Consider the following 27,592-nt stretch of genomic DNA (forward strand, 5'->3'; position numbering starts at 1 on the left):
AGCCTTGCTGAAGCACCCCCAGATCATCACCGATCCTCCACCAAATTTCACAGTGGGTGCGAGACACTGTGGCTTGTAGGCCTCTCCAGGTCTCCGTCTAACCATTAAACGACCAGGTGTTGGGCAAAGCTGAAATTTGGACTCATCAGAGAAGATGACCGTACTCCAGTCCTCTACGGTCCAATCCTTATGGTCTTTTGCAAACCTCAGCCTGGCTCTTCTTTGCTTCTCATTGATGAAGGGCTTTTTTCTAGCTTTGCACGACTTCAGCCCTGCCCCTAGGAGCCTGTTTCGAACCGTCCTCGCCGTGCACTTCACCCCAGCTGCCATTTGCCATTCTTTTTGTAGGTTACTTGATGTCATCCTACGGTTTTTGAGTGACATTTAAATGAGTTGGTGGTCATCCCGGTCAGTAGAGAGTAATTTTCGCCCTCTGCCGGTCTGTAGCTTTGTTGTCCCCAATGTCTGCTGCTTGACCTTGTTCTTATGAACCGCCGTCATTGCAATTTTAAGGATGGAAGCAACCTGACCCTGTATCCCTCTGCCAGTAAAGCCAGAATTGAACCCTTCTTTTCCTCACTCAAAACGTTCCTTTTCAACTTTTGGCATGGTCAATAGTTATTTTTTGATTAATATTACTTTTGAGGTACTTTTAGCACTGTTTTTGCCATCCAGCTGGTCCTATTGCAAGAGGATAGTGATGACCACAGCACTGGTTTTTATACTTTTCCTCGTTAAATAAGATTTGGTTCAGGTGATCACCTAATCAGTACCTAATTCAGTATAATGAGGTGTGCCTGTGTTGGAATTCAACAGACACTGGAATGGAATGGCTGTCATACATGTAGAGATGCTGATTTAAGAAAGAATTGCAGTGGTCTCTTAATTTTTTTCCAGAGCTGTATATTTCAAAACCGTACCTTTTTAAGTCATTCAGGAAATGTTCAATTACTGACTAACATACAATACATCCATAGTTGTGTACCTAAGCAGATACTTTTGGTTCTTCAGCAATTTCATTCATTCCTTACCATTACACTCTATGACCTGTTTAATCACCTGAACTTCAGTCAGTATTCAGAGAACCTGCTCCGAAACATAAAAGATGCAAAAGCAAACACATAAAAACAGACTGTAGTTTCTACACTTTATAAAACCAATAAGTGCCATTGAATAGAATTTCACGTATCAATGTTTCACAAATTTGTGTAAAACTCTATCGTTATTTAACTGTACCCTCATGAAAGTGCATGGCATTGTAAACCTAGACCTTTATGAATACCCTATGTGGGTTTTCTGGCTCCTTCAAACATACATTCAGCTGTATATGATACTGAAAACTTGCAATGCATCTTTTTAAACTCAAGTCTTTTTGTTATCTTTCATTTTCTCCTTTACACCCCTTCATACCTGAACATGGGCTGTGTGTATATGCTCAAAAGCATGGGGTGTCCAATGAAAACAATGGAGTAACATGAAGGGGAAAGCTTGAGATTGAACTATTCCATGCTCCATTCATTCCATCCTCTTCAATCACACTCCATCCCTTTGCCAGGCTGCCAATACATTACCACGTCCAATGGAGGCTTGTCCTGTCCTTGTTGTGATCAGACCCCAGAGGCCCCTCAAGACACCGTGGCTGGGTAAGCTGGCAGACCTGGTGGGCCAGGGGTTCCGGGAGGCCCGTGTGGACCAACAGGCCCTGGCTTGCCTCTTGGGCCAGGCAGCCCGTGGATCCCTGGGAGCCCTGCTTGGCCCTGTATTCCTGGTGGCCCTTTGGGGCCTGGTATTCCATCCTTACCAATAGTACCCATGTCTCCCTTCTCACCTCTCTCGCCGCGTGGGCCTGGTTGACCCAGAGAACCCTTCGCCCCTTTGAAGCCCACTCCGCCTCTGGCCCCTGTTGGTCCTGGCTCCCCCTGGGCTCCTTTAGGCCCGATGGGGCCCTTCTCTCCCAGAGGACCACGGTTCCCTGCTGGGCCCTTGTCTCCTTTGTTTCCTGTCAGGCCAACTGGACCTTTGCCTCCTCCTTCCCCTCTGTTCCCCTTTGGACCAGGTGGGCCCGGTGCACCTGTAAAAAGAAGAGCAGTGTTAGTGAGCACAGATGACAGCAGCAATATTAGCACATAGACTGAGTATACAAAAATTAAGAACACTTGCTCTTTCCATGACATAGACTGACCAGGTGAAAGCTATGATCCCTTATTGATGTCACTTGTTAAATCCACTTCAATCAGTGTAGATGAAGGGGAGGAGACAGGTTAAGGAAGGATTCTTAAGCCTTGAGACAATTGAGACATGGGGAAGACAAACGCTTTAAGTGCCTTTGAACGGGGATACAAAATGAATACAAAAAGTATCAAATCCACTCTGAAATGTACTTTGAATTTCCATAACCTATCTGCAATTCCATACAAATTTCAAACGTATTGGGAAGATACAGTATCTTCGACAACCCAATACCATGAAAGCAGGTCTCATATACAAAACATCAATAGATACAGTACATACTCAAGAGCCTTTCAGTTAAAGATATTCTATACAATTATGTCCAAATCAAATCAGATAGTATTTGTCACATACACGTGTTTAGCAGATGTTATTGCGGGTGTAGCGAAATGCTTATGCTTCTAGCCCCGACAGTGCAGTAATATCTAACAAGTAATAACATATTTCTATATCTAACAATTTCACAACATATACCCAATACACACAAATCTAAGTAAGGAATTAATTAAGAATATATACGTACATGGACGAGCGATGTCAGAGCGGCATGAACTAAGATACTGTAGAATAGTATAGAATACAGTATATACATATGAGATGAGTAATGCAAGATATGTAAACATTATTAAAATGACTAAGATACAGTAGAATAGTATAGAATACAGTATATACATATGAGATGAGTAATGCAAGATATGTAAACATTATTAAAGTGGCTAGTGTTCCATTTCTTAAAGTGGCCAGTGATTTCTAGTCTATGTCTATAGGCAGCAGCCTCTAATGTGCTAGTGATGGCTGTTTAACAGTCTGATGGCCTTGAGATAGAAACTGTTTTTCAGTCTCTCGGTCCCAGCTTTGATGCACCTGTACTGACCTCGCCTTCCGGATGATAGCGGGGTGAACAGGCTGTGGCTTGGGTGGTTGATGTCCTTGATTATCTTTTTGGCCTTCCTGTGACATCGGGTGCTGTAGGTGTCCTGGAGGGCAGGTAGTTTGCCCCCAGTAATGTGTTGGGCAGACCGCACCACCCTCTGGAGAGCCTTGCGGTCACGGGCGGTGCAGTTGCCGTACCAGGCAGTGATACAGCCCGAAAGGATGCTCTCAATTGTGCATCTGTAAAAGTTTGTGAGGGTTTTAGCTTCCAAGCCAAATTTCTTTAGCCTCCTGAGGTTTAAGAGGCTCTGTTGCGCCTTCTTCACCACACTGTCTGTGTGGGTGGTCCATTTCAGTTTGTCAGTGATGTGTACGCCAAGGAACTTGAAGCTTTCCACCTTCTCCACTGCAGTCCCGTCGATGTGGATAGGGGGGTGCACCTTCTGCTGTTTCCTGAAATCCACGATCATCTCCTTTGTTTTGTTGACGTTGAGTGAGAGGTTATTTTCCTGGCACCACACTCCCAGAGCTCTCACTTCCTCCCTGTAGGCTGTCTCTTCATTGTTGGTAATCGAGCCTACTACTGTTGTGTCGTCTGCAAACTTGATGATTGAGTTGGAGGCATGCTTGGCCACGCAGTCATGGGTGAACAGGGAGTACAGGAGTGGGCTGAGCACACACCCTTGTGGGGCCTCAGTGTTGAGGATCAGCGAAGTGGAGGTGTTGTTTCCTACCTTCACCACCTGGGGGCGGCCCGTCAGGAAGTCCAGGACCCAGGGCCTCGAGCTTAATGATGAGCTTGGAGGGTACTATGGTGTTGAATGCTGAGCTGTAGTCAATGAACAGCATTCTTACATAGGTATTCCTCTTGTCCAGATGGGATAGGGCAGTGTGCAGAGTGATGGCGATTGCATCGTCTGTGGATCTATTGGGGCAGTAAGCAAATTGAAGTGGGTCTAGGGTGGCTGATAAGGTAGAGGTGATATGATCCTTGACTAGTCTCTCAAAGCACTTCATGATGACATAAGTGAGTGCTACGGGGCAATAGAAATTTAGTTCAGTTACCTTTGCTTTCTTGGGTACAGGAACAATGGTGGCCATCTTGAAGCATGTGGGACCGCACACTGGGATAGGGAGAGATTGAATATGCCCGTAAACACACCAGCCAGCTGGTCTGCGCATGCTCTGAGGACGCGGCTAGGGATGCCGTCTGGGCCGACAGCCTTGAGAGGGTTAACACGTTTAAATGTTTTACTCACATCGGCCATGGAGAAGGAGAGCCCCCAGTCCTTGGTAGCGGGCCGCGTCGGTGGCACTGTGTTATCCTAAAAGCTGATGAAGAAGATGTTTAGCTTGTCCAGAAGCAAGACGTCGGTCTCGGTGACGTGGCTGGTTTTCCTTTTGAAGTCCGTGATTGTCTGTAGACCCTGCCACATACATCTGAGCCGTTGAATTGCGACTCCACTTTGTCTCTATACTGACGTTTTGCTTGTTTGATTGCCTTGCGGAGTGAATAACTACACTGTTTGTATTCTGCCGTATTCCTAGTCAACTTGCCATGGTTAAATGTAGTGGTTCGCGCTTTCAGTTTCGCGCGAACGCTGCCATCTATCCACGGTTTCTGGTTAGGGTAGATTTTAATAGTCACAGTGGGTACGACATCTCCTATACACTTCCTGATAAACTCAGTTACCGTATCAGTGTATTCGTGTAAATCATTTTTGCAAGTTACCCAGAACATATCCCAGTCCACGTGATCAAAACAATCCTGAAGCATGGATTCTGATTGGTCAGACCAGCGTTGGATAGTCCTTAGCATGGGTACTTCCTGTTTGAGTTTCTGCCTATAGGAAGGGAGAAGCCAAATGGAGTCGTGGTCAGATTTGCCGAAAGGAGGGCAGGGGAGGGCCTTGTAAGCATCCGGGAAGTTTGAATAACAGTGGTCCAGTGTTTTAGCAGTGCGATTACTACAGTCGATATGTTGATAGAACTTCGGCAGCCTAGTCCTTAAATTTGCTTTGTTAAAATCCCCAGCTACAACAAATGCAGCTTCATGATATGTGGTTTCCAGTTTGCATAAAGCCCAGTGAAGTTCTTTGAGGGCCGTCGTGGTATCGGCTTGAGGAGGGATATAAACAGCTGTGGCTATAACGAAGGAAAATTATCTTGGGAGATAATACGGTCGGCATTTGATTGTGAGGTATTCTAGGTCGGGTGAACAAAAGGGACTTGAGTTTCTGTATGTTACTACAATTACACAATGAGTCGTTAATCATGAAACACACACCTCTGCCCTTCTGCTTCCCAGAGAGATATTTATTCATGTCTGCGCGATGAACTGAGAACCCCTCTGGCTGGACCGATTTCGACAGAGAGAGCCATGTTTCCGTGAAACAAAGTATGTTACAGGCCCTTATGTCTCTCTGGAAAGAAATTCTTGCCCTGAGTTCGTCAACTTTGTTATCCAAAGACTGAACATTAGTGAGCAATATACTCGGAAGCGGTGGGGGGTGTGCGCGCCTCCTAAGTCGAACCAGCAGGCCGCCTCGAGTGCCTCTACTCTGCCGGCGATGTTTTGGGTCGGCCTCTGGAATCAGTTCAATTGCTCTGGGGAGAGCGAACAAAGGATCTGCTTCGGGGAAGTCGTATTCCTGGTCGTAATGCTGGTAGTTTTGGTGAGTTACCGCCGCTCTGATATCCAATAGTTGTTCCCGGCTGTATGTAATGAAACAAAACATTTCCTGAGCTAACAATGTAAAAAAAAATTATACATAAAAAAACAAAATACTACAAGTTTCCTAAGAGCTAGTTGCGAGGCCGCCATCTCTGTCGGCGCCATCTTAAACCCACTTTCAAAGAGTATTGGGTATTGACCATAACTCTAAATGCAGACTCTGTCATGAAGAGGAAGACATAATGCATTTGTATTGGTACTGTCCGACAGTGAGCTTATTTTAGCTACAAGTTCAAGGCTGGCTTTCCCATCACTCCATCAAACTACATATTAACCCTCAGCTTATCATCTTTGGTGACCTCAATGTCCATAATCCTCCAATTAACAACACAATACTTCTGCAAGGTAACCTTTAAAAAAATGGTGACACCGATTCATCCTTGAAACTACGATTGCTATTAGAAATCAGAAAATTCAACAGCATCAAAGAAAGTGGGAGATGCTAAGCAAGGGGGAGTGTTGGGAAACTCTTAAGGCATATTTCTTTGACAAAGTCGACTAGAGTTCTATTGAATAATATTAATTAAGTTATTATAAGGGCAAAATGCTCCATATGCCATGGAATGTAAGCTAACAATGTCTATTTCTTTTTCTATTAGGCTACACCATGGCATTGCTGATAACTGTCTTGTCCAAATGTGTTGTACTGTGTTTGTCTGTCTGTTTGAGTATTGTTATGTACATTGTCCTCAGTTGTTATGGTTGTCTTGTCATTAATTGTATTTTTATTGTATTTTTATACCCCAAAAAAATGGAAAAAAAAATGAAAAAAAGAAGGCCAGGAGACAGGTTTAAATGTCTCAAGGCTTAAAAATACTTATTTAGACATGGATTGTGTATGTGTGCCATTCAGAGGGTGAATGGGCAACACAAAAAAAATGTAAGCGTCTTTGAACGGGGTATGGTAGTAGGTGCCAGGCGCACCGGTTTGTGTCAAGAACTGCAACGCTGCTGGGTTTTTCACGCTAAACAGTTTCCTGTGTGTATCAAGAATGGTCCACCACCCAAAGGACATACAGCCAACTTGACACAACTGTGGGAAGCATTGGAGTCAACATGGGCCAGCATCCCTGTGGAACGCTTTCGACACGTTTTAAATTAAGATCTTGTAACAAAAGTGCATTTGGCAATGACATCAAGAACATCTCTGCTGTACCTTTGAGAATGGTGAAGTTCTGGATGAGCTGGGTGTGGTGCGTGTCCACTAGCTTCATCTCCTCCATGACCATGGACAGATTCCTGACGTCCATGTCTAGACGGACGATCAGCAGCACGTACCGCTGCCTCAGGATGTCAACCAGGTGCATCAGCAGCAGCACCGTGTTGTTCAGGTTCTGCAGGTCCTCCGTGTGGCTACTCATCCGCGTCTGGCACGATGTGCTTTCGATGTTGATGTACTTGTACATGCTCTGCACGTGGCTCACCGTGGCGTTGATGCTGGACGAGATGGTGTCGATCTCCATCTCGATGGAGTCCATGCGAGCATCCAGGGTGACAAACCTCTCACCCGTCCGGTTCTGGTAGTACTTGGAATGGTAGTGCAGGTCGTGCATGTTCTCCTCGTGCTCGTCCATGAAGGAGGTGACATTGTCCAGCTGCATCTGCAGGTTCATCACCTGCAGGGTGAGGTCGTGCACCATCTCCGAGCTCATGCTGATCCTCTGGTGCGTGGCCGAGATCCCACTCTGGATGCTTCTCACCGTCTGAGTGGTGGTGCTGGAGTTGGACTTCAGACCGCTCAACACCCGGCTGTAGTTCTGCCAGTCCGCTGTCATCTTCTGCAGGACCAGTGTCTCCTCATTGGTCTTCCTCTGCAGGGCGTCCATCCACAAGGAGCTGAGGGCCACTGTGGTATTGACCTGATTCACGGTGGCCTTGAGGTCATACTGATCCTGAGACAGAGTCTTCATGCTCTCGTCCGTCTCGGTGATGACCGCCTTCCATCCGTCCACCTGGTCTAAGTAACGCTCCAGGGACTGGTTGATGAGCCTGATGGACAGGGAGTAGTTCTGCATGTCTCGTGTCATCCTGCTGCTGGCTGTCCTCAGGGTCTGCTGGGTCTGGGAGGCCTGGTCCAGGACCTGCTCCTGTCCCAGGATCATTTTCTGGAGATCCTCAAACTCCCTCTTCAGCCTACTGATCTCCTCGCTGAAGTGGGCCATGTCGAAGCAGTCAGAGCAGTTGCTGGTAGTGCTGAGATCTGGGAAAGAAGAGATAACAATGTTATGACGATCTGTTCATTGATCATTTAGCCAAGATCAGAGTTAGCTATGTGTAAGTTCTAGTCGACTGAAGTACATGGCAGCTGCAGTGCTTCCATAAATGATGGGCCAATGGAGGCAGCTGTAGTAGGGTATTGTTGAAGTCATAGATTGAGCTCTGTGAGTTATGTCTCTTCAGGGAGTTGACACAGCACAGGAGGCAGGTCATGAAGCTTGAAGAACAGATCCTCACTTGCTCAGACTTCACACTCAATCCCCCATACAGTTACACTCAATGGGTGACATATTTTAAACAGACAACTCTTTTGGCAAAATACATATTTTGGAAATCTGCAGAAATGTCCAGTCAGCTCTACTAGTCATTGTTTACTTCTTGACTTCTCTGTCAGCAGCCACATTGGGAGGCTCTGCTTGCACAGCACATTTTGTCACGTGATTAATAACTCTCTCTCACCTTGTATACTTTCCTGGACCTTAGTAATCTTCTTATGATAAAAGGATTCCTCTTCTGATAAGTTGTCGACCTTCCTAAATACTGATGAGACAAAGATAATTATGTAATTTAGACTTTCCGAATAAATACAATGGAGGTTCCTCTCTATGTAGGTATTGATACAGACTTAATACATGTGTTGATACTAAGACCCAAATGAAGTTATAGAGTGACAACACCACTCCTTTGACAAAGGAGCTTGCTCCGAAACACGCCAGTACTCAGCAATACACATCATTGAATGGAATTAAGATACTGTCATGACTTGCCCTCATGGGTTGAGGATCAAACATGCCGGCTAGGCAAAGGTTTGAACACCCCCTTCCCTGGGGGCCAGTTTTATGACCGGTCGTAAATACCGTGCAGACTTTCTCTTCCTTGACATGAAGTATTGGGAGAAAGGACCCCTTTGTTAACAAAGGAAGTCTTCCCGCCAAGATACCAACATCCAAAAGTGGATAATGAAACAATATTCCTACTTAAAAGAATGTGGGAAATGGTTGGTAGGGACTTAAAGAACAATCATGTCAAATTCGTTACTATGTTGTAATGTCATTAAAGACGGTGGAACAACATAACTGTATCTCTGGGGGTGTACACTTCCCAGTTATGACGTTTACATCTAATTGTTGTATAAAATGAATGATTAAGTATAATAATACTTTTGTGAAGATAACAATGTGATTTTAGCATTCTAGATGAGATTATTGTTTTCCATATTGATTTGTTCTCAGTCAGTGGCCACGCCCAGATGAGCACAAACATGATGGAACGCCCCTTTTACCCCAAGTGCATAAAAAGCCTTGAAAAATATTTTAACATTAGACCAGCAGATGTGAAGTGTGAGCAAAACATTGCAAATGGTTGAATTTCTACCAGACCAGGAAGCCCACGACTTAAAATGGTTGACACTCTACAAGACCAGCAGACGTGAAGCGTGAGCTAAACGTTACAAAATGGTTTAAAACTACAACTCCATTACCAAAGGAAGACCAAGCATACTACGGTATAAGTCTGATGTTGCAAATGGTTGAATTTCTACAAGACCAAGAAGCGTGAAGCTGAAGCTATACGTTACAAAATGGTAGACCAGAAAACGTGAGAAATGGAGAAACTCTGAAACGCTTAACCTCTACACGAGGTGAAGAAGAAGACAATGCACTAGACCTTATCATTTCAGTCTGCAGCTGGCATGTATAGTTGTCTAGAGAACTTTCACTAAAGACACGAGAGGAGAGGACAATCCCTCTCAGACAACCGCTGGTACATCTGAAGTAACCAATCTAACCACAACTACGACCAGAAACTCTACCAAGGACATTGGGATCTCTGGTGGGCAAACCAGAGTCCTACATCAACTCAACTATCGAGGATAGCTACACGTAAATACATGTTGCATTTCTAATCCGAATGAGCGTTATAAGGGTGCATAAGTATTATGATTACTGTGAGCGTAGTCTCCAAAGTAACCACGATAGTTTGAATCCCTCTCTCCCTTCCACTCTGACCCTCCTTCTACCCAAGCATTCATGCTATTGTTAGTCCAGTCCACTAGGGATCTGTTTTCATTGTATTACGTTAGTAATCAATAACCTGTGTGTGTTTGTATTGTGTTATTATTTAGTTAGTTAGTAAATAAATAAATAATTAAGCCAATTTGTGTATTGCTGATTCTTCAATAACTTTTCCCGTGGTGCCCCAAATTCCTAATGAGTTAATTGTTACATTATTAATTTAATCTAGTAACAATTAAACATAGTAGGTAATTATTCGATAAATAATAGTCATCACAATAATGAAAGTTACGTCACGATAATGCCGTCCTGAACCTTGTTTTACAATAACAACAACACAGTTTCCATTACAAAGTACAGCACAAATAATGGAAATGGTTTGTACAGCTGGTTACTTCTCAGTCTACTATATTTCCCAGGAAAACAACAACAGTGCTTAAGGCACATTTTTAAGGACTCCTTGTTGCATATCATTGTCACACCCTGGCTCTGGGACTCATTATGTTGAGCCAGGGTGTGTTCAGTCTATGTGTTCTGTTTCTATGTTGGGTGTTCTAGTTCGTCATTTTCTATGTTTGACTGAGTGACTCCCAATCAGAGGCAACGAGTGTCAGCTGTTTGGCTGGTTGTCTCTGATTGGGAGCCATATTTAACTGTCTGTGTTTCACTTTGTGTTTGTGGGTTTTTGTTCCTTATCGGTCTTTGTCACCGTGGACTTCACGAGTCGTTTATTGTTTTGTGTAGTGTGCTTATTATCACTGACGGTAATAAAGTCAATCATGTTCGCTCAACACGCTGCGTATTGGTCTACTTCTCTTCAAGACGATCGTGACAGAAAAACCCACCATACCAAGACCAAGCAGCGTGTCCAGGAGCAGGCAGCCTGGACGTGGGAGCAGATCTTGGACGGGCAGGGGTCCTGGACCTGGGAGGAAATCCTGGCCGGGATGGATCGCCGGCCATGGAGTGAGACGGTGGGAGCGCGCCGAGAGAGGGAGCTACGGCGTGATCAGGGTCGTCGTCGGACGGTCGTGGGAGGCAACCCCAGAAAAATTTTTAGGGGGGCACACGGCATGGACGACGGGGCTGGACGGAGGAGAAAAGGGGCGGATCCAGAAGGCCACCAGGCCAGGGGTACACCGTCCTAGGCGGATGCCTCACACAGAGTGTGTGAGGGTAGGCATTCAGCCAGGACGGGTGGTGGCCGCTATTCACTCCAGGCCTCCTATCCGTCTCCACAGCCCGGGTTCGGCCTGTCCCTGCTCCACGCACCAAGCCTACGGTGTGCGTCGACAGCCCAGCCCGGCCTGTCCCTGCTCCACACACCAAGCCTACGGTGTGCATCGCCAGCCCGGTCCGGCCTGTCCTGCTCCACGCACCAAGCCTACGGTGTGCGTCGACAGCCCAGCCCGGCCTGTTCCTGCCACCCGCATCAAGCCTACGGTGTGCGTCGACAGCCCAGCCCGGCCTGTCCCTGCTCCACGCACCAAGCCTACGGTGTGCGTCGACAGCCCAGCCCGGCCTGTTCCTGCCACCCGCACCAAGCCTACGGTGTGCGTCGACAGCCCAGCCCGGCCTGTCCCTGCTCCACGCACCAAGCCTACGGTGTGCGTCGACAGCCCAGCCGGCCTGTCCCTGCTCCACGCACTCAAACCTACGGTGCGCGTCGCCAGCCCGGTCCGGCCTGTTCCTGCCACCCGCACCAAGTCTACGGTGCGCGTCGCCAGCCCGACCCGGCCTGTTCCTGCCACCCACACCAAGTCTACGGTGCGCGTCGCCAGCCCGATCCGGCCTGTTCCTGCCACTGCGCACCAAACCTACGGTGCGCGTCGCCAGCCCGGTCCGGCCTGTTCCTGCCACTCGCACTAAGCCAGGGGTGCGAGAAGTCAGCCTGGTAAGGCCCGTTCCTCCTCCACGCACCCAAGCCAGGGGTGCGAGTCGACAGACTGGACCAGGGGCACTATGGGGGGTGTATTGAGGGTGGTGGTCAAGGCCGGAGCCAGAATCCACCGCCGAGGAGGTATGCCCGCCCAGCCCTCCCCTGTTTTGTTTAGTTGAGGCGCGGTCGCAGTCCGCGCCTTTAGGGGGGGGTACTGTCACACCCTGGCTCTGGGACTCATTATGTTGAGCCAGGGTGTGTTCAGTCTATGTGTTCTGTTTCTATGTTGGGTGTTCTAGTTCGTCATTTTCTATGTTTGACTGAGTGACTCCCAATCAGAGGCAACGAGTGTCAGCTGTTTGGCTGGTTGTCTCTGATTGGGAGCCATATTTAACTGTCTGTGTTTCACTTTGTGTTTGTGGGTTTTTGTTCCTTGTCGGTCTTTGTCACCGTGGACTTCACGAGTCGTTTATTGTTTTGTGTAGTGTGCTTATTATCACTGACGGTAATAAAGTCAATCATGTTCGCTCAACACGCTGCGTATTGGTCTACTTCTCTTCAAGACGATCGTGACAGAAAAACCCACCATACCAAGACCAAGCAGCGTGTCCAGGAGCAGGCAGCCTGGACGTGGGAGCAGATCTTGGACGGGCAGGGGTCCTGGACCTGGGAGGAAATCCTGGCCGGGATGGATCGCCGGCCATGGAGTGAGACGGTGGAGGCGCGCCGTAGAGAGGAGCTACGGCGTGATCAGGGTCGTCGTCGGACGGTCGTGAGGCAACCCCAGAAAAATTTTAGGGGGGGGCACACGGCATGGACGACGGGGCTGACGGAGGAGAAAAGGGGGCGGATCCAGAAGGCCACCAGGCCAGGGGTACACCGTCCTGTGCGGATGCCTCACACAGAGTGTGTGAGGGTAGGCATTCAGCCAGGACGGGTGGTGGCCGCTATTCACTCCAGGCCTCCTATCCGTCTCCACAGCCCGGTTCGGCCTGTCCCTGCTCCACGCACCAAGCCTACGGTGTGCGTCGACAGCCCAGCCCGGCCTGTCCCTGCTCCACACACCAAGCCTACGGTGTGCATCGCCAGCCCGGTCCGGCCTGTCCCTGCTCCACGCACCAAGCCTACGGTGTGCGTCGACAGCCCAGCCCGGCCTGTTCCTGCCACCCGCATCAAGCCTACGGTGTGCGTCGACAGCCCAGCCCGGCCTGTCCCTGCTCCACGCACCAAGCCTACGGTGTGCGTCGACAGCCCAGCCCGGCCTGTTCCTGCCACCCGCACCAAGCCTACGGTGTGCGTCGACAGCCCAGCCCGGCCTGTCCCTGCTCCACGCACCAAGCCTACGGTGTGCGTCGACAGCCCAGCCCCGGCCTGTCCCTGCTCCACGCACTAAACCTACGGTGCGCGTCGCCAGCCCGGTCCGGCCTGTTCCTGCCACCCGCACCAAGTCTACGGTGCGCGTCGCCAGCCCGACCCGGCCTGTTCCTGCCACCCGCACCAAGTCTACGGTGCGGCGTCGCCAGCCCGACCCCGGCCTGTTCCTGCCACTCGCACCAAACCTACGGTGCGCGTCGCCAGCCCGGTCCGGCCTGTTCCTGCCACTCGCACTAAGCCAGGGGGTGCGAGAAGTCAGCCTGGTAAGGCCCGTTCCTCCTCCACGCACCAAGCCAGGGGGTGCGAGTCGACAGACTGGACCAGGGGCACTATGGGGGGGTGTATTGGAGGGTGGTGGTCAAGGCCGGAGCCAGAACCACCGCCGAGGAGGATATGCCCGCCCAGCCCTCCCCTGTTTTGTTTAGTTGAGGCGCGGTCGCAGTCCGCGCCTTTAGGGGTACTGTCACACCCTGGCTCTGGGACTCATTATGTTGAGCCAGGGTGTGTTCAGTCTATGTGTTCTGTTTCTATGTTGGGTGTTCTAGTTCGTCATTTTCTATGTTTGACTGAGTGACTCCCAATCAGAGGCAACGAGTGTCAGCTGTTTGGCTGGTTGTCTCTGATTGGGAGCCATATTTAACTGTCTGTGTTTCACTTTGTGTTTGTGGGTTTTTGTTCCTTGTCGGTCTTTGTCACCGTGGACTTCACGAGTCGTTTATTGTTTTGTGTAGTGTGCTTATTATCACTGACGGTAATAAAGTCAATCATGTTCGCTCAACACGCTGCGTATTGGTCTACTTCTCTTCAAGACGATCGTGACAATCATTTCCTAATCCTTGACTCTGGGGATTAATAACAATTGTGCCATAGTTTTTGCTCACAAACGATTCCATATGTCCTCTACATACCACCTGTTATAGTGCATTAGGTCTCAGGGACGTTGATTTTACACAGCCTCTTACCATTAATTGCCATTATCCTGGTGGACTGGTGGACTTGAACATCTTATTGTTATAACCATGTCGGCTAGTTGGAGAGAGGTTGGTTAGGTTCTAATTCTTGGGGACTCTGAACAATGTAAAACAGATATGCTGCATGATAAGAACATTTCTACATTTATGGGTCAATGTTTTTGTTCTCACTCAATGTTTGGGGAGTTGTAACCAAACACAATTTCGGACATTTCACGATATCAAGTTTACAGTGCTTTGTTCTTGTTTTGTTTTGCCTCAGTATTGCTGTGCTCTGCGTTGACATAAACTCAAGCAGACCCTGCTCCAGCCAATAAAATGCGGTGCCACGGTGGTGTTGGAATCCCAACCCTCTGAATCAGTGCTCTTGGAATTACACAATGTCCTAAGGGAACTCTGGGCTGCTGTGAAAAAGAGATGTATCGTTTTGAATCTCAATAATATTTTTGCCTAAATGCAAGTAACATCTGGAAGCACTTAAAAAGTTGTCAGTCAGGTAAGAAATGGCAAATCGGGTTGAAGTTGTATGTTCATACGATCCTTGTTGGAAATTAAATGGCCCTTATATTTTAAAGACAAAACCCTCTAGGCTTGAACCAGATCTCCCTCTCAGCTGTTAGTGTACAACGTGGAGCACATTGTAAAGTCAAGCATGACAAAAGAGAACAGGTCCTGATTGGGGAGGAATGCCAGATGATGTGGAGCTCCAAGTCCTGGCCTTCAAATGGCTAATTCAACAATCTGGATATAATACAGCTATATTAGCTTAGTTATTATACTGAACAAAAACATAAACGCAACATGTAAAGTGTTGGTCCCATGTTTCATGAGCTGAAATAAAAGATCCCAGAAATGTTCCATTGGCACAGAAAGCTTATTTCTCTTAAATTTGATGTACAAATTTGTTTTCATCCCTGTTAGTGAACATTTCTTCTTTGCCAAGATAATCCATCCACGTGACAGGTGTGGCATATTAAGAAGCTGATTAAACAGCATGATCCTTACACAGGTGCACTTTGTGCTGGGGACAATAAAAGGCCACTCTAAAATGTGCAGTTCTGTCACACAACACAATGCCACAGTTGTCTCAAGTTTTGAGGCAGCGTGCAATTGGCATGCTGACTGCAGGAATGTCCACCAGAGCTGTGGGCAGAGAATGTAATGTTAATTTCTCTACCATAAGCTGCCTCCAACGTCGTTTTAGAGAATTTGGCATTACGTCCAACCGGCTTCACAACCGCAGACCACGTGTAACCACGCCAGCTCAGGACCTCCACATCCAGCTTCTCCACCTGTGGGATCGTCTATGACCAGCCACCCGGACAGCTGATGAAACTGTTGGTTTGCACAACCGAATAATTTCTGCACAAACTGTCAGAAACCGTCTCAGGGAAGCTGATCTGCGTGCTCGTCGTCCTCACCAGGGTCTTGACCTGACTGCCGTTTGGCATTGTAACCGACTTCAGTGGGCAAATGCTCACCTTCGATGGCCACTGGCACGCTGGAGAAGTGTGCTCTTCATGGATGAATCCCGGTTTCAACTGTACCGGGCAGATGGCAGACAGCGTGTATGGCGTCCTGTGGGTGAGCGGTTTGCTGATGTCAATGTTGTGAACAGTGCCCCATGGTGGCGGTGGGGTTATGGTATGGGCAGGCAGGTATAAGCTACAGATAACGAACACAATTGTATTTTATCGATGGCAATTTGAATGCACAGACATACCTTGACGAGATCCTGAGGCCCATTGTCGTGCCATTCATCTGCCGCTATCACCTCTTATTTCAGCATGATAATGCACAGCCCCATGTCGCAAGGATCTGTACACATTTCCTGGAAGCTGAAAATGGCCCAGTTCTTCCATGGCCTGCATACTAACCAGACATGTCACCCATTGAGCATGTTTGGGATGCTCTGGAACGACGTGTACGACAGCGTGTTCCAGTTCCCTCCAATATCCAGCAACTTTGCACAGCCATTGAAGAGGAGTGGGACAACATTCTACAGGCCACAATCAACAGCCTGATCAACTCTATGCAAGGAGATGTGTCGCGCTGCATGAAGCAAATGGTGGTCACACCAGATACTGACTGGTTTTCTAATCCACGCACCTACCCGTTTTTTTAAGGTATCTGTGACCAACAGATGCATATCTGTATTCCCAGTCATGTGAAATCGATAGATTAGGGCCTAATGCATTTATTGATTTCCTTATATGAACTGTAACTCAGTAAAATCTTTGAAATTGTTGCATGTTGCATTTATATTTTTGTTCAGTATATATAGCAAACCCAACCAAAGTCGGTGGTGTAAAAGTGGGCAGGAATCAGGGAGGCTTTTCCTAGTTCTCTCAGTGTGATTCAATTCAACTTGTCACGCCCTGACTCAGAGGACGCTTATATGTTGAGTCAGGGTGTGTATTTTCCTTGTTGTGTTTTTCTATGTTGTATTTTCTATGTTGAGATCTAGTATGTCTAGATCTATGTTGGCCGGGGTGGTTCCCAATCAGAGGCAGCTGTCGCTCGTTGTCTCTGATTGGGGACCATACTTAGGCAGCCTATTGGCACTAGTGGGTTGTGGGATCTTGTTCCGTGTTAGGTATGTTGTTTGTGTACCTTGGACTTCACGTTTCGTTTCTTGTTTTGTAGTTGTTTATTCGAGTCAAATAAACATGTGTGCATATCACGCTGCTCCTTGGTCTGACCCGTCGATGAACGAACGTGACAGAAGATCCCACCAGACCTGGACCAAGCAGTGTGCCGAAGAGGAGCAGAGAGGATGGACTTGGCAGGAGATGAGAGAGGATCTGGCAAGAAAGAGGGAGGCCCTGATCAGGGTGGAGAGGCAATCCCCCCAAAACATTTTTTTGGGGCACACGGTGTGGACGACGAGGCAGCAGGAGGCTGCGACAGGGCGGATCTGCTGGTTAGGAGAGGAGGCCACCAGATTACGGGGGCCATTGGTTCAGAGGGAGCAGAAGGAAGGTGTAGAGGCACGGCGAGAGGAGCTGGTTAGGCAGCAGAAGGAGCGGGGGTTAATAAAGGAACCCAGTCCCGCTCCTCGCACCAAGCAAGTGGTGCGTGTTCCCAGTACGGCCCGGCCCGTTCCTGCCCCTCGCACCAAGCCAGTGGTGCGCGTCGCCGGCCCGGCCTGTTCCCGCTCCTCACACCAAGCAAGTGGTGCGTGTCGCCAGTCCGGTCCGGCCCGTTCCTGCTCCCCGCACTAAGCCAGTGGTGCGTGTTCCCAGTACGGCCCGGCCCGTTCCTGCCCTACGCACCAAGCCAGTGGTGCGCATCGCCAGCCCGGCCTGTTCCTGACCCTCGCACCAAGCCAGTGGTGCGCGTCGCCAGCCCGGTCCGGCCTGTTCCTGTCCCTCGCACCAAGCCAGTGGTGCGCGTCGCCAGCCCGGCCCGGCCTGTTCCTGCCCCCTCGCACCAAGCCAGTGGTGCGCGCCGCCAGGCACCAGTGTCGGCGCCACCGGTCCGGCCTGTTCTGTCCCTCGCACCAAGCCAGTGGTGCGCGTCGCCAGCCCGGCCTGTTCCTGTCCCTCGCACCAAGCCAGTGGTGCGCGTCGCCAGCCCGGTCCGACCTGTTCCTGTCCCTCGCACCAAGCCAGTGGTGCGTGTGTCCAGTCCGGCACGGCCCGTGCCTGTTCCACCGGTGCCTGGTCCGGCACCGGTCAGATGCTCTACTCCGGAGCCAGAGCAATCCGCTTCACTGGGGTTCAGTCCAGCTCCGGTCAGCGGCTCCACTCCGGAGCCAGAGCAGTCCGCTCCACCGGTGCCTGACCCAGCTCCGGTCAGCTGCTCCAGTCCGGAGCCTGAGCAGTCCGCTCCACCGGTGCCCGGTCCAGCTCCGGTCAGCGGCTCCAGTCCAGACCCAGACGTCAGCCCCTCTCCAGGTTCGGGGTCTCCCACACTAGGGTCCAGACAGGGCTTGGAATATAGTGGGAGGAAGGATAGGGGAAGCAACGCGCGGAGGTCTAGACCAGACCAGGGGCGCAACAGGGAGGCGAAGAATGAGAGGTCATCACGCCCTGAGCCGGATCCGCCTCCGAGGCGGAATGCCCACCCGGCCCCTACCCGGCTATGTTTATGTTGTGCGGTCGGAGTCCGCACCTTTGGGGGGGGTACTGTCACGCCCTGACTCAGAGGACGCTTATATGTTGAGTCAGGGTGTGTATTTTCCTTGTTGTGTTTTTCTATGTTGTATTTTCTATGTTGAGATCTAGTATGTCTAGATCTATGTTGGCCGGGGTGGTTCCCAATCAGAGGCAGTTGTCGCTCGTTGTCTCTGATTGGGGACCATACTTAGGCAGCCTATTGGCACTAGTGGGTTGTGGGATCTTGTTCCGTGTTAGGTATGTTGTTTGTGTACCTTGGACTTCACGTTTCGTTTCTTGTTTTGTAGTTGTTTATTCGAGTCAAATAAACATGTATGCATATCACGCTGCGCCTTGGTCTGACCCGTCAATGAACGAACGTGACACAACTACTGTTACGGTCATATTAATCCAGGGATTAAAAACATGAATACACATTTCCCTGTATCCTGGTCGCCTTGCAATCATAATCCTATAAAAAGCACCACATGGGAAACAATAACTGTTCACATTTGTACAATACAAGCTATTGACAGACTCATAAACGTCCCTGGTATGGATGTGGCATGGAAGATAACCAAGAGCATAACAACTGTACTGGGACGGTGGTGTAATATCATAGTTACTCACCTAGTGATGCCAGCACTGCCACTGCTATGATGAGGAAGGCAAAGAAACCGTAGAGCACTTTGACGGCCAGCTGCAGAGAACATGTCTGCTGGCATTTCACACAGCCACCTCTGGTTCTTCCTGTAATCAGAAGCATGGGGCTCTAGTCTCTCTTACATAACATCAGCTGGTTAGAGGGCAGAGGGGAGGGGAAATACCTGTCTTAACCCTGACACTGTGTAGACTGTGCATGACTAATTACTGGACTAGCGTCTGGTTTTGGTCAGCAGAGCTGCTGAAGTTGTGTGGAGAAGGACTAAGGAGGGATATCTATAACAGATGTACAATGCACGCATATAAACAAAGCAGTGATTACATACGTACTGTCTGCAGACACACGCAGGTCTTTACACACACGAACACTGTACACACATAGCCCAATGTGTAAACAATACGCCCTAGATGGATATTCTGCCGTTATTGTTCAAAGTGTTGTTTTTAGGGGACTCCAAAACCACTCCATAAAAACAAAGCGCTGTCTCGATTGCCCCAAATAAGTATTGCTTGCCTAGCCACATAACAAGGCACACATACAAAAATGCACAGCAATATAAAATGTCTGTGTGTGGTAGAATTTGGGCCATGTTTCTCACCTCTAAAGGAAGGCATCTCTTCCTCTTCCCCAGTAAGATCATCCTCTGAAAAGCAGCGAATAAAAATGACTGTTATGGAAATGTCTGATACCTCACGCAAGCTCAGCTCATGTCAGCATTCATTCACTTTTTACTTAAACACAGCTTCCCACTGGGCTCCTTAACCCTCTCCTTAATCCCACTACTTCCACCATACAGGCATGCAATAGTAGGCCTACTAGATTTGCCAAAACCAGGATATCAACAAACAGATTTGTCACACCATTCTGGCCAAGGACTAGAGGATAGTTTAGAAAACTGACATGCATGTTTATCCTCACCTTTAAAGAGATGGTTCTCGTATCCAGAATAGCTTTCTGGAAAACAGATGGAGAGACTTGAAATGCATGTTCACAGATTAAGGTCAATAGTCTATAACTTGAAGCTTTCTTGGGGGAACACACATTTTATTACTGTGCTAATAAATCACAAAATACGAGGCGAAAGTGAATAAGCCCCCTCAGCCACCTCTACCATTCAACTCAGGGCTCAATATGAGTGTGAGATCATACTTGACTGCCATCTTATATAAACATTATTACGCGAATAGAGAAAGTGTTTTGTTTTTCTAGTAAGTAGGGTCGGCTGGATTTAAAATGTATGAGCTGTCAGATAAAGGGCACCATAGCAGCCCAATATGAAACACTAGAGTGAGGCTGATTGTGTGTGTTGCTAGCTGGGCTGGATGTAATGGTGACACCCATTTCCAGTTCAACGTGGTAGAGGGGCCAGCAGGACACAGCAGACTGATGCCAAAGAGAAGCTTCAAGTCAAGACCTGAATTTGGATTGAATTTGGGTTTAAATGGCTTCTTGCTGGGCACAAATAAACTGGTAATGCTGACATAATAGAGCTATAACTTTACTGTATGTAATTTACTCTAACACAGTGCATACCTGTACACTGGACCTTCAACTGATTAATGGTATAAGCAGTTTTAGGCTACAAACCTCAGTAATCCTTCAGAAGATCCTGTCCACAGCTCCCTAACTAAGGTACAAGAGCCCCAAAAGTAAAGAACATCACACAGTTGAGTCTCTGTTCAGTCTTTTCCATCACCGTCTTTTTCCCTTAATATTAAATTCAGCTTATGATGCTGTATTATTCCAGCTCTGGAGACTTCATCTCTGCTGGGCTGGGCTTTGCGTGCAGGGGGAGAGGAATACAGTGAACTCTGAGGTGAGGGTGTTTATGTGTGCTGCCTGCTGGAGCAGCTGAAGTCAGGCCTGATGAAGAGGCTGAGTCTGAAATGCTGAGATGTGCGGACCAGTGGAAGAGGGAGAGAAGGGGTCTGGAATGGGCCCAGCTGCCTGCTGCAGGCCTCAGACTTGACATTTCCCAGTCAACCATACAGTGAGGGAAAAAAGTATTTGATCCCCTGCTGATTTTGTACGTTTGCCCACTGACAAAGAAATTATCAGTCTATAATTTTAATGGTAGGTTTATTTGAACAGTGAGAGACAGAATAACAACAACAAAATCCAGAAAAACGCATGTCAAAAATGTTATAAATTGATTTGCATTTTAATGAGGGAAATAAGTATTTTACCCCCTCTCAATCAGAAAGATTTCTGGCTCCCAGGTGTCTTTTATACAGGTAACGAGCAGAGATTAGGAGCACACTCTTAAAGGGAGTGCTCCTAATCTCAGTTTGTTACCTGTATAAAAGACACCTGTCCACAGAAGCAATCAATCAATCAGATTCCAAACTCTCCACCATGGCCAAGACCAAAGAGCTCTCCAAGCATGTCAGGGACAAGATTGTAGACCTACACAAGGCTGGAATGGGCTACAAGACCATCGCCAAGCAGCTTGGTGAGAAGGTGACAACAGTTGGTGCGATTATTCACAAATGGAAGAAACACAAAATAACTGTCAATCTCCCTTGGCCTGGGGCTCCATACAAGAACTCACCTCGTGGAGTTGCAATGATCATGAGAACAGTCATTGTCAATGATCTCAAGGCAGCTGGGACCATAGTCATCAACAAAACAATTGGTAAGACACTACGCCGTGAAGGACTGAAATCCTGCAGAGCCCGCAAGGTCCCCCTGCTCAAGAAAGCACATATACATGCCCGTCTGAAGTTTGCCAATGAACATCTGAATGATTCAGAGGAGAACTGGGTGAAAGTGTTGTGGTCAGATGAGACCAAAATCAAGCTCTTTGGCATCAACTCAACTCGCCGTGTTTGGAGGAGGAGGAATGCTGCCTATGACCCCAAGAACACAATCCCCACCGGCAAACATGGAGGTGGAAACATTATGCTTTGGGGGTGTTTTTCTGCTAAGGATACAGGACAACTTCACTGCATCAAAGGGACAATGGACGGGGCCATATACCGTCAAATCTTGGGTGAGAACCTCCTTCCCTCAGCCAGGGCATTGAAAATGGGTCGTGGATGGGTATTCCAGCATGACAATGACCCAAAACACACGGCCAAGGCAACAAAGGAGTGGCTCAAGAAGAAGCACATTAAGGTCCTGGAGTGGCCTAGCCAGTCTCCAGACCTTAATCCCATAGAAAATCTGTGGAGGGAGCTGAAGGTTCGAGTTGCCAAACGTCAGCCTCGAAATCTTAATGACTTGGAGAAGATCTGCAAAGAGGAGTGGAACAAAATCCCTTGTGAGATGTGTGCAAACCTGGTGGCCAACTACAAGAAACGTCTGACCTCTGTGATTGCCAACAAGGGTTTTGCCACCAAGTACTAAGTCATGTTTTGCAGAGGGGTCAAATACTTATTTCCCTCATTAAAATGCAAATCAATTTATAACATTTTTGACATGCGTTGTTCTGGATTTTTTTTTGTTATTCTGTCTCTCACTGTTCAAATAAACCTACCATTAAAATTATAGACTGATCATTTCTTTGTCAGTTGGCAAACGTACAAAATCAGCAGGGGATCAAATACTTTTTTCCCTCACTGTACAGATGGCTCTAAGCTAAACCTGGGCCTGCACTGCTTTCCCGGCTCTGCCAACGGAGGAAAGGAGTGGGCCGCCCTGCCCTCCCTGTCTAAAGCCCGCGTTACCCTCCTTGGAAAACATGCCTCTCACGTCAATCAGGAACTCTAGCTCTCCAACCTACACAGACGAGAGCAGACCGCTGCCTGCCTGCAAGGCCACAGCAGCACTTCACCAGCATAATCACCAGACGTGTTTTTAAGATAGAATCAGGCACACAGTTGAGGGCTCTATTGGTAAGTGGTCATTAGAATGGAAAATATTTGATAGTTATTTAATGTGGTGGGTTTTAAGTGTATGTCGAGCCAGTGTTCCATTGCAAATATGAGCACAGGTACATTTGGAGGAAAAATCTTCATGAATCTCCAAAAACCTTTAAATATTTAGAGATGTGTCAGTGTGATGCGGTAGGACGAAGTCAGGCGCAGGACACAGAGCTAATCGAAAACGTACTTTACTCGTAGGTAACGTAAATAACATAACCTCCACGCAGGGAGGAAACAAACCCGCTCACCAGACGACAACCAAACATGAACAAACACGCACAAAATACAGTGGGAGCCAGAGGGTTAAATAGGGAAGTAATCAATACATAATGGGAACCAGGTGTGAACAATAAAGACAAGACAAGTAGAACACAGAAACATAGATCGGTAGCAGCTAGTACTCCAGCGACGACGAATGCCGAAGCCTGCCCGAGCAAGGAGGAGGAGCAGCCTCGGCTGAATCCGTGACAAGAACTTTGTAATACAATAACGTATATGCCGGGGGAGCGACATTTCTATATAGTATGTCCAGCAGGGATGTCCATCAGATTTTCTTAATTAGAGGGTCTGTCATTCTTGCAATGCTAAGCTAAGAACCCAAGTACCCACTTTGAATGTGCCTGGTAAAAACATCAAGGTTCTCCACTGAAAATAAAATCACCCCTACCTATCATTCGTTTTTCTAATAGATAATTTGGAATGTGAATTTGATGATGTTCTCTGTTTTAACAGTGTATACTGTATATAAAGCAGGGACCATGTAACCCTGTCACGGTTTCGGCCGAGGCTGCTCCTCCTCCTTGTTCGGGCAGGCTTCGGCGGTCGTCGTCCCCGGAGTACTAGCTGCCACCGTTCGATGTTTCATGTTTGTTTGGTTTTGTCTGTTTGTACACCTGTCCCTTGTTAGTGTTTGATTTGGTTGCCTATTTAGTCTTCGTGTGTGGGGGCAGGTGTTATGTGGTATTGTTTATTGTCAAGCTGTTGCTCTTTTTGTATTACTCTCGTGTTTGTTGTTTTCCGAGAGTCCGCACTGTGTGCGCTATCTTCATTTTACGCACTGTGTGTGTTGTGCGTAATTTGTATTTGGCCTCCCGGTTGGGTTGGCTGTTCGCCTGTTTGGTGCTGCTTTTGTTAACTAAAGTCTGTTGACGAACGCCCGTGTTTCCTGCGCTTGATTTCCTCACCGCATCTACACTCAGCTACTGACAAACCCTCTGTCCACTATAGTACTTGCCTAAAATACCTCTCAGGTTCTGTGCTATAGTTCTTAAACTGTGGTAATGTGTTAAAACCTTTCTTTAACTGAAAGTAATGAAAATTATCTTTATTAGGGTTAAATATTCATCAAAATACTTCAGGCATGCCTCAGCTACAACTATGGAGACGATTGAATTTCAACAGCTGATAAAAGTGTAAGTGGTGAGAAATTGATACAGCGATGGTACTGTATGGAGAGGATTAGAGATGAAAAACATTCAGAATGTTTCAGTTCTAGGGCATGAAAGAATAGCTTTGACTCTTAAGAAGGAGGAAGCAATACAGTTAATTTGTCTCACGGCCAGATGTCTTACAGTACGCAGCCACCTATGAAAACACATGTTGAGCTCTGTTAAAACACCTCGGCAAGAACATTAGAGGCAGTGATTGCGTTATATACTGTAGTCCTCTTTGGTGCTACTCAAAATATAGTTGATTATTTGTAACCACATCCACATGAATACCTACGTAGTAGGTATGAGGGTACATTTGACAAGCTGGCTAATAATCTAGTTGTCACACATTAGGCTAAATAGTTTAATTATTTAACACTAACCTATTACATAAGAAAGGGTCTGGAAGAGAGGTCCATACAGAACTGCAGATAAGGCAAGGCCAATGTTGACCACCTAATGATGATCAAATTATGACACCCTAGAGAGAGGAACTGGAGTCAGCAAAGGGGGTTCTGTTCTGTTTCCACAATAGGACAGCCACCTAGTAGGCTGACCCATATCTAATGATTGTATGGCTATATAATAGCATATTCCTTTGTAAGTCTAACCTGACACCTCCATCAGCATGACATGGCCCAATGTTTCTATTCCCAGTGCATTTGTTCTGCATATTAAATAATCACCAATGTGCATGTAAAACACACAGTGAACAAAGAGAAGGTTAGTGGTCTTTCATTGGCAACATGAAGTCTGTCCTCCCACGCTCATTGTTATTGTGAACTTTGGGCCACACAGAGCAAGAACATGACACCAGTCAACTCGCTGCAAGTCCACAAACCTCATGATTTGTCAATGCTTGTGGTTACCCTACTGTGTTCCTTAAGTTTACATTTGGCAGTGGATTTTCAAACACTACACTTACAGTAATCTCTTCATATTAACCTGGAAAAGCTGCTGAATATGTAACCCACAGCTTGGATTTCACACACATTCAAATGTGGAGCAGGGAAAATTCAGTTTTGTTTGACTATTGACCTAAAGTACAAGCTTTGGCTCAAAAGGTTATGTTGTCCTGTCTTTTAACAGAGGCAACTGAACTGGCAATCCATCCTCCAAATGAACAAATGCCAAGACTGAAAACTAATTATATAGTGTACTGGTTGAAATGTCCACTTGATCGGAGTTGGCTTAAAGCTTTAACATGAATACCTAAAACCCCAAATTGAAAACAGAGAAACGAGATGGGGTTGCTCCAAAACCAAAGGGGCCTCAACTAATAAAGACAAGTGTCTCCCCAAGCCCCTGTTGACATCCAACTGTTTTAGATGCACTTAAAAGGGAATGTGTGGTTCCTTTCAAAGCAATGAAATGCCTGGAATGTGTTGATCCAAATGGTCTTGCTCCAAGTTATGGAGAAATGATCTCAAACACCCCCCTTTATTGTGGTTCCTCTGTAGTGGAGTGAGAGAGTTTACTTGACATCAAATGACACCATAAACCTGCCCTCTTTTTTTCTCTAGGAAAACGTTTTGGACATCTCATGATAGAAACAGCCTGGTAATACTAACAAGGGTCTTGTTCTGTAATCTAACAAACTTCTCTCCTGCAATCTCAGTAGTTTTGTATAATACCAACCTTTCATTTTCAAATCACCATCTGATAACTGTCAGGTGCCAAAGAATTCTGATTGAATGTCTCTGTCGAAGGAATGCATCTGTCTTTCCAGATAAGACGTGCTGTGTTGAACAGTGCTATTCATGTACTTGTATGACAGTCTGTGTCTCCAGTCAGAGTTCTCTTTACTTTACTGTACTATATGTGCCAACCACACACCTGCTGCTTCCACTACCGAGGTGCCTCTTTCCTGTTTTACATTAGGAATGTGTTAGACTGCATGTTTAGCAGCCCGGCTCCAATGGAGCACGCTCCTAACAAGAGATGAGGAGACCTCCTACCTGTGTGTTCCTCTGTAAATACCTCAACACTTAATAAGATCTTCCAAAGCAAAAGTCACATGTCGCTACTCCCAAATTCTCCAAGAGGACTCCGCAGATTTCTTAGCCTCTTCAAAGCCCCTTAAGAGTCTTATATCATGCAATGTTGACAAAAGTTAGTATTAAAATGTTATCCTTTCAATAGGGCTCATATAAGATTTTTAAAAGAAGCCCAAAAGCAAATGTGTGGCTGCTGGAAACTGAGAGCTTTTGAAATAATGAGCTTTCAAAGCAAAGGGGTGGATGTTCCACATCCAAGATCAACAAACCAACGTTTTCACTGGATCCTGAGAGGTACTGGTCTTAAAAGCAAGCTGTCTGCACATTTGTGTGCAACCGGTGCACTTTCAAGTCTCCTACATAATATATTATATTCCTCCACAGCAAGCAGTAGTCTGAAGTCTAATAAAGCATCAACAGCGTCATCAAAAGCCACTTTACCTTTCATGGTGATTCTTCAAGGCAGCTTTGGTGAGGATGTGAAGAAGTTGTTGTCCAGACAACAGCCTCTGACTGTCCTAGTCTCTCTTCTCTGCAGCACAGTCTCCTCCTGGACAAGTAACGGAAGAACTGTGTCTAATTTACATTAACAATGTATACACTCATCCATAGGACTTACTTGTTAATTTACAACTGCTATATATCCAGCCAGACTTTTCTCTAAACAACTACAGTAGAAATTCTTCAAGCATGGGCTCTCTCTCTTACTAGCAACTTCTCACTTGAACTGCAGTTCACATACATAAAACAGTCTAGGTCTATTAGTGAATGGAGACTACCCGTCTACATGCTACAGTTAATCTGCTTAAAGGCAGCTACTCCTCCTGCCTCTCTCCCTCAGAGCCAGAATAAACTAATACCCTGGACAGTAACCATCTGCAGCTTGGGGAAACATGACTGGGAGGGAGGGAGGGAGGGAGATGGAAGGGGGACTGAGAGAGGGAAAGAAGAGGGAGGGACGGAGGGTGCATAGAAAGTCCGTTCTGCAGGTCAGGCTAATTGCTAACAAATGTTTTAACATGGAGGAATGGGCACCTTTACTGCCTATGGCCTCCCTCCGCTGTTTAAAATGAAATACTTTCCTCCATGTCTGACATGTCAGGGCTAATTCATGTCCAGAAGAAAAGAGGCAAACCTCAAGTCATTTCAGAAAACATGTAGTTGGATGGTTATAGACCACTTTAGAAGAAGAACATCAGCTTAATTCACGTATAATACAATGTATCCATCAATTTGTCTTGGAGTG

At 47.1% G+C, this 27,592-nt stretch overlaps 1 protein-coding gene across 2 annotated transcripts; it reads right to left on the reverse strand.

Moving 5' to 3' along the window:
- Positions 1 to 831: 831 nt before the first annotated feature.
- LOC121552799 (scavenger receptor class A member 3) lies at positions 832 to 27,177 on the reverse strand. Of its 2 annotated transcripts, none has more exons than XM_041865842.2 (7): positions 26,788 to 27,177; positions 19,972 to 20,007; positions 19,652 to 19,696; positions 19,020 to 19,139; positions 8,513 to 8,593; positions 6,993 to 8,036; positions 832 to 2,071 (listed from the first exon to the last, which is right to left on the reverse strand). In XM_041865842.2, the coding sequence occupies exons 1-7, from the start codon at positions 26,792 to 26,794 to the stop codon at positions 1,626 to 1,628; spliced, it is 1,779 nt and encodes a 592-aa protein (XP_041721776.1). In that variant the 5' UTR covers positions 26,795 to 27,177; the 3' UTR covers positions 832 to 1,625. The 2 variants fall into 2 exon arrangements, with proteins under 2 accessions (XP_041721776.1, XP_041721777.1); XM_041865843.2 differs by lacking the exon at positions 26,788 to 27,177 and adding an exon at positions 25,988 to 26,069.
- Positions 27,178 to 27,592: the final 415 nt, after the last annotated feature.

Source organism: Coregonus clupeaformis, chromosome 36 (genome assembly GCF_020615455.1).
Source record: "Coregonus clupeaformis isolate EN_2021a chromosome 36, ASM2061545v1, whole genome shotgun sequence".
Classification (NCBI taxonomy): domain Eukaryota; kingdom Metazoa; phylum Chordata; class Actinopteri; order Salmoniformes; family Salmonidae; genus Coregonus; species Coregonus clupeaformis.

What these genes read in the sequence shown, in the direction of transcription:
- LOC121552799 (XM_041865842.2), bottom strand. An exon ending in CGAGAACCATCTCTTTAAAG is followed by an intron (nt 19,697 to 19,971) that starts GTGAGGATAAAC and finishes GCTGCTTTTCAG; the next exon opens with AGGATGATCTTACTGGGGAA. An exon ending in GGTCCAGGAAAGTATACAAG is followed by an intron (nt 8,037 to 8,512) that starts GTGAGAGAGAGT and finishes CTTCTTTCCCAG; the next exon opens with ATCTCAGCACTACCAGCAAC.